Genomic DNA, 11,178 nt, shown 5'->3' with positions numbered 1-11,178 from the left:
GACAGAGGCACAGGTAGTCTTTTCCTTTCTCAGTCCCCTTAGTGGCTGAGATAAACAATGAAAGGAATAGGAGAACTCATATCATTAACAAGTGGCTTGAGGGTCATCGGCAAAATTTCGGATTTTTTGATCATGGGGAAACTTTTATGGCACCTGCCCTGCTGGAACTGGATGGGCTCCATCTCTCTGTTAAGAGCAAAAGGTTTTTAGCTCATGAACTGGCAGACCTTGTTGAGAGGGTTTTAAACTCCTCCTACACCCCCTGCTGGCTGGGTCTGATCCCCTGGCCATCCTGCAAGGGCTGTGTGATGACACTTAGTATAAACTGTTCTATTACCATACTGGGTATTGGGGTCAGGCTAACTGGCCCAGGATCCTCCTTCCTACCCTTTTAGTGAAAGGGTGTCACATTGGCCAGCTTCCAGTCACCTGGAACCTCCCCAGCGAGCCAAAACTGGTAAATGATGGAAGGTGGCTTCACAAGCTCATCTGCCAGTTCATGAGCTAAAAACCTTTTGCCCTTAACTGAGGGATGGAGCCCATCCAGTTCCAGCAAGGAAAAGGCAGAGGTGCTTAAGACCTTCTTTGCCTTGGTTTTCATTAGAAAGACAGGTTGTCCTCAGGACAACAACTGTCCTCCTGGTTGGTGGATGACGCCAGAAAGCAGAATGGTCCCGCTGCTATCCAGGAGGCAGTCACAGAAATGCTGAGCCACCAGGGTCCAACCCTGCCCACCTCCGAGCCAGCCCACTGAGATCCTTGCTGGAGCCCTGTCCAGCCCTGGCCCTCCTGCACCATCCCCTCAGTCGTGTCCAGTCCCTCCTGCCCCATCCCCTCACCTGTGTCCTGCCGCCTGGCATGCAGTGGGCACTGCCCCGCCCCGTGGATGACGATGGCACTTCCCAACCTCCAGTGGTATCTTTTTGTCTCGGCCTCCTCTCTTTCTCACTCTCTCTTCGCCCCCCTGTCATTCCATTCCTTTCCCATTTTTCTTCCTCTTGCTCTATCTTTTCTAGTTTTCTTTAGCAGTGTCACTCCCTTTGATTTTGTTTTTCATTGTGAATAAATGATTCTTAGATTCAGTGTTTGTCTTGTTTGACTTAATTTTGTTCTTCACCATCTAATTTTAAAAGAACTCCTTGCAGTTTCCCACAGTGGAATGTCACTGATACTGCAGGTAACTGCTAGACTGCCGTTGAAAGGGTGATTCTAGACTATGTGCAGCCCAATATGACACAGAAGTGTTCTGTGATTAAGCCACTTGAATTTCAATTCTGTACTCTGAAAGTGTTCTGTAAGGAACTATTTCTTCCTGTTTACCTAAACCAAGGCTTGACAGGATGCTCTTGCCCTGGAGATAGCCAATATTCAACTCTGACTTAGTGCAGATAAACTAAACAAAACATTCTGGCTTGATGGAGTTGTGCATTGTGAATTATGGCATGGTTCACTTCCCTCCATCCATGATTGCAGCAGCTGCCTTCTGTTTGTCTCTGAAACTCCTTGATGTATGTTCTTGTCTTCCTGTGGACCACTAAAAGGGTGCAGCAGTAGGGCAGTATCTTTGAAATCCTCCCACTGTGACACAAGAGGCCGTAATTGTCCAAGCAAAACTGAAGATGAAGAGCCCAGTGTACTTGGAGTATTCTAATAGGCTTATCTAATGGAGTCCCTTCCTTTCAGTTATCACTTCTGCAGTGCTACACATCTTACACTGAGAGTGAGATTCTCTCAATTATACAGTATATGACCAAGAATGTCATCAATATGGACAAGTGTGCTGCCAAGAAAATGTAAGAATCTTAGGGTGTAGGGATGTGGGGGCAGTATGTGTAGTTATGTGGCACACTGAGGCTGGTTCAGTTGAGTCACTGGAGACAGACTTAAATAAGAACTGCTCATTTCTGAGCTGAAGACCTTCATCTTGCTCAGGTGGGTGTGGACCATCCAAGAATAGCCTTTGTGTACTAGGATGGGCCTGGCTTGATCACCAAGCCTTAGATGAGCTGAAACAGTGTTAGTCAACAGACTAAAGATAATCAACCTGATTTCTCTGCAGGCAATCATGAAGAAATATGCCACTATTTCCAGAACTACTTTTGCTGTTATACTTCCTTCATATACATTCATAGCTCTGTAGATTATTGTTGTACATAGTTCCTAGCTAACCCCCAGTACTTCTCCCTACCTTGATAGGCAGAAAAACAAAACATATTCCAGAGGCTCCAAACCCTGGAGGTCCAAGGCCCCTATCCTAACTTGGTTCTTCCTGGAAGCTGAGGTTGAAACTAGCTCTTTGAGACATGTTTTCGAACAGAAAATTTAGCTCCTATCTAAAAGCAGGGAGTAGGAGAGGATTCAGAGAAGTTTGAACAGGTGGGAATTACTTCATAGCTTGTGCTTCTAATTGAGAATTCTTGTCAGTTATGTTAATTTGCTAAACTTATAAAACTGTATACACCCTGGGGCAGGGTGGAGGCACATTTTTCCATGTGTGCCTCTGGAGGTCTTCAATAAAGATAAGCCTTTATATTATGTCCTTTGTATTATTAATATTTTACTGACATTTCCTCAAAAGTGTATTGATTAATTTCTAAGTCTTTAAGACATCACCACCACCAACCCCAAGATAAGCACCATTATACTCTCCTATTATATAGGATCTGGCTAAAATTTTTAACTCTAAGAACTTAAGCAGAATGCTGCTCACTGTATATACAAAGTACCTTATTTGTATTAAACTTATTAAAGCTACTATAATTTTTTGATTTGTCTTTTTTTGGTGGGGAGGGCAGCACAGTTACCCTGCTCGCACAGCTGAGGCATCTTCCCGGAGCCTGTGACTAGTGCTGAGAGTTTGGTGAGCTCTGGGGCAGCTCCAGTGCTGTGGCGGGTCACGCAGGGTGGTGTACGGACAGGAGCATTGTATGGACATGAGCCCTCCTGTTCTGGTGGTGGACTGATTAGACTTGGGGGCAGCTGTGTGAGGTGGGTATCTGCTCAGCCTGGTGGCAGAGCTCAAAGAGGAAGGAGAAACTGTTGAGGACTCCAAGAGACTGGCTTGTGGAGCTGTACTCTCCCCTCCCTTAGACAATTACAGAGGCTGCCCAAGGCAGTCAGATGTTGGAATATGCTGTCCAGAGTTGTGCGGGGGTCACCATCCCATGGCACGTCAAAAAAAAAGTGTGAATATTTTGAGATCATGGTTTAATGGTAAACAGAATCCTTGTGCTGGGCTGACAGCTGCACTTGCTTTTAAACCCCATAAGTCTTTGGTCCATGCAGTGGCTCTCTGCATTTAGTGCTTCCATTTTGCAATCTATTTTTTAATCGCGTTAGTAGACTGCACCTATTGTTTCTATCTCCACGCAAGCACTAGGTCAGACGGAAGTATTATTGCGCTTTACCTAGTGCCCTGCCAAAGTTTTTTTTTTTTTTTCCCTTCATGTACTGGAGCAGAGCCGCTGAGGGCTGGGGGCTGAGCCGCTGAGGGCTGCGCCTTCCCGCCCAGGGCCGCTGCTCTGCGCAGGCGCGGGGCGCGCGGGCCGCCGGGAGCCGCGCAGTTTGAAGGTGCGGCGATGGCGGCGGTAGAGGCTGTGCTCCCTGATCAGCCCCCGGCCCCGGCCCCGGCCCCGGCCCCGGCCCCGGCCCCGGCCCCGGCCCCGGCCCCGGCCCCGGCCCCGGCCCCGGCCCCGGAGCTCAAGCCGTCACCATCACCGGCCCGGGAGCTCGAGCCGTCTCTGGCTCGGGCGTGCGCCCATGGGGGCGGCGGCGACGGCGACGGCGACGGCGATGGCGACGGTGACGGCGACGGCGACGTGAATATCCTCACTCTGCTCCAGTTAGTGCCGACGGGACGGATAGCAGCTGAGGGGTGGGATGAAGGGATGCGCAGCCTCTGACCGTTGTCTCTTTACTCCCACCACAGCATGAGAGACCAATTGAAGGAGCAGTTCATGGAGTGCAACACTTCTGTTCTTGCCGGTAAGCATATCCCTCCTCGCAGTGGGATGTTGGGATGTTGCCCTAACAAAGAATGCGAAGTGGCATATACATGTATATACATATATACAGATGTATATGTATATTTTAATATTTTTAAATTATTTATCAAAAGCGCTCCTTACGATGATGATGTTTTCTTTCCTGACTGTAGATTTTAACGTGTTTTCTAGGCAGCTCTTGAGATTTATTTGAATGTTTACAAATATGCCATAGAGTTGTTGGCCACTGCCGTTTCCCTTCTTTACTATGTGTGAACTTTAGACTCCAATGACGCGTGGTGTTGGTTTTCAGAAATCTGGTCATTGGTATAGAATTATTGCCAAAAGCCTGCCAGTATTGCTCCTGTTTGGGAGCAATACTGATTTAAGGTGTTTCCATTACTTGTAGAGTCATGAGATGATTTGGGTTGGCAGGGACCAACACATCTGGTTCCAAACCCCCCACTATGCACAGTGACACTTTTCACTAGACAATCTTGCTCAGAGCCCTTTCCAACCTGACAACCTGATCTTGAACACTTCCAGGGATGAGGCATCCACAGCACCTTTGGGCAATCTCTCTACTAGTGCCTCACCACCCTACAGTATATCTAATCTAAACCTACCCCCTTTCAAGTACAAGCCATTCCCTCTTGTCCTGTCACTACATACCCCAGTGAAAAGTTCTTCTCCAGCTCTCTCATAAGCTCCATTCAGGGACTGGAAGAACTCAGCAAGATCACCGTGCAGCCTTTTCCAAGGTGAGCAGCCACTGTGTCAGCCTTTTCCTCATAGGAGAGGTGCTCCAGCCCTCTGATCATCCTCATTGCCCTCCTCTGGACCTGCTCTAACAGATCTATGTCCTTATGTTGGGAATCCCAGGCCTGGAGGCAGCACACCAGGCGGGGTCTGCCAAGAGAAGAGTAGATGGGTAGAATCACCTCCTTGACCTGCTGGCCACATTTCCGATACAGCCCAGTGTACAGTTGGGTACATGCTCTTCCAACTGAGCCATCCAGTGGCATATATAGACAAATGTCATGAACCAGCTCTAGCTCATCTAAAAAGGGCTAAATTAAAATATTTTAGAGCCTGATTATTTCTCTGATACAGCTGTAATAATTAACAGTAAAAGATAATAAAGCTTAGACATAGGAGTAAGAAATAACTTGTTCACACCAAAAATGCTAATCCTTTATGCTTTTAGATTGTATTTGAAAGTCTCTATTATGCTTGTTTTAGTGGCATTCTCTTTTGCAGAAAAAGAAAATTTCCTTGATTATCCAGTTGGAGAAAATTTTATCCAGAGGTATGTCACTGGATAACTTCAAAATTCTGTTCTAATTTTTCCTTCTTTGTGAATTGCTGAATTGACAATCAGTACTTTGGAGAAGATTGGTGAAAATAATGGAAAGTAAAAGAAAATGTGGGGAAGAAATGCTTTATTCATTCTCCCAATGTACTTCTGTATCTGATGTGTCTTTTAAATTTGCAGTTCTTTATGTGATGGCTAGAATTCACTAATATAGTTCCAATGCTAAATTACTCCTGGCCCTAGTTATTTGTGGCTCACTTGAAAAATTCTTACATTAGATATGTAGAAATCAATTAAAATGTGATGCTTTTAAAATCGGTTATCTTCGCACTCAGGTTGTCTGCCTTACTGCTTTTTCTCTTTCAGTGCCACAGAAGATTTGCAAAGAGATATAGAGGAAGTAAAAGTCTCTTTCCAGAACAAGACATTGGCCTTGCAAAGGTAGAATTTTCTTCACCCTTTATTTGGAGGTTTCCTCTCTGTGTGTGCATACATAGATGCATACATACATAGGTCTGATTAAAACAGGATTATAAAATTATATAGAAGATTGGGGAGATTATAAGTACCATTGAACAATAGGAATGCAGATGGATATGCTGTAGAAAATGAAACAAAAAAAAAGCCCACCAAAACTAAAGACTTAACTGTTGAAATGTGTAAACCTGAAAGTTCCTTTACAGTTGGGAAAGAGTGACTGTACAGATGAGTAAGCATATTTCTCGACAGTACTTTCCAAATGCCCAGCTTCCTTTCTGCAAACTCTGTGATTAATGGTGTCAAAATACGTTGATCAAGAGGAAAAGTAGTTGTCACTCTCACAAATAATTATTGATTATTCTTCCTTGTCCTGAGAGTTAAGCGCCATTATTTAAGAAGAGTGATATTTAAAAGGTACTGTATGTTTTGTTTATATAATTCCAGTGTGAAAGTGGAATCCTGAAAATTATCTTTTTCTATTACTTATTTGAATCTGTTTCTCTCTGTTTGCTGCTTCTTTCCATTTCTTTTGAGTTCTCATCAGTCACATGTTATTTCTTACAATACGCAGAATCCAAATTATGGATGCCCTGAGAAAGAAATTGGAACAAAAAGATGAGGATTCACGGTAAGGTGTTCTTGGAGGTCAGATAGCTAGAAAGGAATGAACTTTGCACAGTTTATTTCTAGATTATTTCATTTTACCTCTTGTGAAAGCAGGCTTCATTTTTCTAGATTTGACAGAATCATACACTGTCTACGTTCTGGCTCAAATCAGCATGATCACACCTCATACACCCATGGTAGATTCACAGTTGGGCTCTGAAGTCACCTATCTTTGATTACAGAAATCATAACTCTTGATTCACTAGTGAGAACTGCTTGTAGCTAAGAGAGCTTTCTGTCTTTAGTTACCTAGTTTCTGCCTGAGTTACCTGTGTTTATAATAGCTGAGCACTTATTACAGGGTTGTAACAGGGCCTTGTCTCTGATTTGGAGCCTTTATTAATTAGCTGTGTTGGAGCAAATTGTCTTGAAAAAGAACTGATAGCTTAAACATATTTAAAAGTAGCTTTTAATTTCCTACCCATTATTAACAGGTGAATGCGTATGAAGTGCAATATGAGAAACTTAATTTCTGTCAGAAATACAGCTAAGAGATTGCATCTCTATGATTGAGGAGCTTTAATTCATAGCCATTTCCAGATGGCTAGGCTTTCTTGATGCCCTACAAACTCTGTGATGTAAAATGCTGGACAGATGTAAATGAAATCTTAGGGAAACTGAGAGATAAGTAAGGGAACTCTTTGGCCTCTATAACGATACTGGGTATATTAAAGAAGTGTGCAGACATGTAATATTATTTTGCTGTTAGGATAAATGAGAAATTCTTTATTTAACCCAAATAGGGTTGATTTAAACATTTATGATATTGACTTATATTAGTGGTCTTAACTAATTAAGTAAAACTGATTAAGACCTACTTATATTAGTATGCCTTAACATTCAACTGTTTGCTTTCTTAGGCAGATCTTGGAAACAATGAAACACATACTGTTGCTTAGCCGGACAATAGTTGAATATCAGCAGGTAAGTGGCAGTTGTAGCTTCTCTTACTGTTATGCCAGTCAACCAACCTCAGCCTGGGCAGGAGTGCATTTTGAAAGCAGCAGGATTGCACAAGTCATTCACAGCTAAATATGTGATGACATGGGTGCAGTTCCTACTGCTGTCAAAACTATTGAGTGGATTACTTAAAGTGAGCATGTAAGTAAGTCTGTTTTAGAGTTGCCCTTACCTGTTTATGTTTATTGAATTAGCATCTTTCAGTATTTTTGAAGACAAGAGTCTGAAAAATATTTTTTTTCTTTCAGCGAGCACATGAGAAGGAACAAGAGTTGATTGACATTAAAAAGAAAAGACACTGTAAGTGCGTTATCTGTACTGACTTTGGTTTGTATTTTAATGCAGAATACCTATAGTTCATATTTTGAAGTTGTTCTTGTAGCAATATTAATTTACATGGGAAGTAACAAAACTCAACATAGTTATAACACTTGATAAAAACACTTGTAGAGATGAGCTGGGGTGTTCCCTACTTGAAGGTGAGACTGACATGTAGGAATGAGATGCAAGACAACACTCAAAAACAATGTGGCAGCATTTTCTTATTTCATGTAAGCTCATCAGAAAGTTACACATTGTTTAGTCATTTAAATCAACCCTACAGCACATAAAAAATGCTCTTCTGTCATATTGCACATTTATGAGGTGTTTGCTTAATAGGGAGGGGATTTGCTTAACAAAGAAGTGTATGTATGTTGGTATTCACTAGTTCTTGTTACAGTGGATCAAATTTAGATGTGACATCAGTATTCAGAACTTCATATGGCATATATGTTCTTTGAATGCTTGCATGACCAGGTTTGCCACCAATTTTAACAGCTGATTCAAGATAGGGATTTGTGTATATCCTGACAGTAATGAACAAACACAGTTTGTTGAAATAACTGTTCACATGGGAAAAATGGACATGTTTGATATCTCAATATCTTTGCAAATAAAAGAAGGAATGCCCTGCTAGCATTCTTTCAACGTATGAGCTGCTCGTAAACACTTTTAATCAGTCTAATTTTTAGCCTGGTTTCCTATAAAAATAGTAATATTCACTGGTCATGTCCATATGCTCTTTGTACAACTTTGGAATTTAGTTGCAGTGAAAAGGGAGTAAAGGTCTTTGGGAGGTATGAAAAAAGATCTACAAAAGTTGTGGCACTTGAAAACAGGGTATGGGACAGAGATGCAAATTGGTCCCTGTGTGAGGGAAATGCAGGCAGCATATCATATGTATTTTCTGTTTTGCTGTCGGCCAAGGAGCCAATTGATATAGTTTGATACCAGGTAGACACACCATATGTTGCCTCTTTCACAAAAGAAATATCTTGAGGTATATTGGAGAGAAGGAGTGGAGTGTGAAATTAGGGTTATTTCAGTTGGAAGTGCTTTAGGCGGCTGTGAGGAAAAAGAATATCTTCAGCTCTATTGTTCACCTAACAAAGGTTAATTTTCCTAATAATGTAACAGTACTAAAAAACAAAGAACAGAAACTACAGGAAATGCACACCACGATGCAAAAGGAAAAGGAGAAAAAAGAAAGTGTGAATGACATTGCAACACAGGAGATGCATGAAACATTAGAGAAAGTAAGAAAGAAAACTACAATACTCCAAAATGTGCTCCAGGTAAGGTTGTGTGGCTTTTAGAGCCAAGTTTACAATTTTTCATTATACTCAAGATAGCATACTATGTGGCAAAAATTACTTAGCAACACAAAACCTTTAACAGTGTTAATGGAAGAATGTATATAGAAGGAAGACTTCTATTGCTTTAAAGGCGAGGAGCACGAAATTATCACAAGCATCTTTGCATTAATTTTTTGCAGGGTTTAGAAACAATCTTTCAATCTTTGTTTCCTTAAAGGTAAAAAAATAATGCATCTTTCTTGAAGAATGTCTGTCACAGTAGTGGTTGTATTTTTTTTTTTTTTATTCTGAGTCACCACTGCACCCTACCAAATCAGTTTCCCCATCTCATAGTTAGAAAAAACAAATGGGTGTTAATCCCATTCTACCAATGAGCCTCCATCTGTCCCTTCTGACCACAGGCCTTCTCTGTTTGTGCCACCCCCTACAGCCCTGTGAAAGCCTTGGCCTGCAGCCACAGCCAGTCTCCAGATCCTCTCAGCAGCCTAGCGTTTGCCCTTTTGGTTATCCATGTGTCAGGGCCTGCTAACTGGTCTGTATACATGCAGCTGATGATAGGCACCTGGAGTGTGGAGTCATGCAAAGTGAGGAAGAAAACCTCATGGTTTGGGTTAAGGTAGAAGGATCTGTCCGGCTGCATAGGAATGTCAAGGACGAAAGGAGTGTTCTGACCTCTTGCTCTGCATGCTATGGCTGCTACTATTTTGTGTTGGTAATACTGTTACCAAATTCAGAATGAGAAATTGAACATTTTACTGGGGTTTAGATTAGAGTCTAAAACTACCTCCTCCTGGTTTTGTATTCCTGAAATTTTCTTAGCCCTAAGTAGAACAAATCCTCTTTGGTTAAATGTAAATTCCCATTTTCAATCCAGAATGGCTGGGTAAGAAAGTTAACTCTGTTATTTTGTGTGTGAGGCAGACTTTATTAAATATTCTCTAGGTTTCTTTGTTTAAAATAGAGGTAGTATGCAAGCCTCTCTAGGAAATCAGAAGACATGGATTTGGGTTTTTTTTTGCCTATTTATCAACAATATGATCTAAACCAATACTTCCCTTTCTCCTTTTTCTCCCCTATCCTACTTCAAACACTTGTGAATTTCAAGGCCTTTCAAATTAAAAATTTAAAAGGAGACTTTCTTTGAAATATTTTACTAGGAATTGTCCTTTGCAAGGTCTTATTTTAACCTGTAACTCTTTCTCATTTATAGAGCATCATATTTGGAAGCACAGTTAACTGGGCAGAAGATCCATCTTTAAAGGCAATTGTTCTACAGCTTGAAAAAAATGTCTATCTTCAGTGAGTCAGGAGACATGTTATATTTATAGGTTTATTTTTAAAGTGTATGCATTTTAATTGAACTCAATAGATTGAAGTGTTTTTGAGATGCACAAGAATTTTAAAATTTTAATTTTCTGAAAGGTGTTGTTCTCTCTAGAGAACTAAAATGTGTCGAAGCCATTCTTTGAAATTAAATTTATCTTCTGGTGGAACAACAAACATTTGAATAGGTGGTGGAGCTGATGAAAAGAAACTACCTGAAGACTAATTTCTCAAGCATGTCCTGTCTGAGCGCTCATTTTCTTCTAAAAGGCAACAATAACACAATAAAGGTTTCAAGGTTTCATGTAGAAATTGACTTTAACTGAGGCTTTGCTGTACCCTTTTCCTGGGGACCAGCAGGCCGTGGAGCTCAAGCAGGATGCACGACCCTGCTCTGTCCCAGTCAAAAACTCAATCTGGAAAATTTATTAGCAAGTCCGGAGTTGGGATTATTTTTGTTTTTAAGGCATTTTATATAATTTTAAAACGCCACAAATTTTGTGCTCTTGTTAGCAGTGACTCTTATCTGCAAAAGTGAAATCGTGCCATCAACTGTGCAGCTAAGCAATGTTTTAATTATATGTCTTGACTAGCATTTGCGCTTTTCTCATTTGGTGTTGTTTGATGTTTGAAGGAAGTGGACTCTTGGGATGTAGCACATTTTGGGAGTGTGTAGTGTACCTTGTTGTCTTTGTTTCTGATCTTCATTTTTAACTTGGTGAGTGATCACTTTCTATTTTTTAGCTGGGTGCGTTGATCTTATGATAAAAATAAAACGCCTATTTTCCTTGTTTTATTTGGCTTGGAGGTGTTT

At 41.4% G+C, this 11,178-nt stretch overlaps 1 protein-coding gene across 1 annotated transcript; it reads left to right on the top strand.

Annotated features, from left to right (window-relative positions):
- Nucleotides 1-3,578: 3,578 nt before the first annotated feature.
- Nucleotides 3,579-10,399, top strand: CENPH (centromere protein H; the record flags this gene model as incomplete). Its single annotated transcript, XM_079330384.1, has 10 exons — nucleotides 3,579-3,587; nucleotides 3,729-3,841; nucleotides 3,929-3,984; nucleotides 5,244-5,292; nucleotides 5,665-5,739; nucleotides 6,350-6,406; nucleotides 7,305-7,368; nucleotides 7,653-7,704; nucleotides 8,863-9,020; nucleotides 10,252-10,399. 10 exons carry the CDS (start codon nucleotides 3,579-3,581, stop codon nucleotides 10,342-10,344), a joined length of 726 nt encoding a protein of 241 aa, XP_079186510.1. The 3' UTR covers nucleotides 10,345-10,399.
- Between the last annotated feature and the right edge of the window lie 779 nt (nucleotides 10,400-11,178).

The sequence above is a fragment of the Erithacus rubecula genome (assembly GCF_903797595.1).
Source record: "Erithacus rubecula genome assembly, chromosome: Z".
In the NCBI taxonomy this organism is placed as follows: domain Eukaryota; kingdom Metazoa; phylum Chordata; class Aves; order Passeriformes; family Muscicapidae; genus Erithacus; species Erithacus rubecula.
Note: the sequence above shows the minus strand (reverse complement) of the source record. Positions and strands in the feature narration are given on the sequence as shown.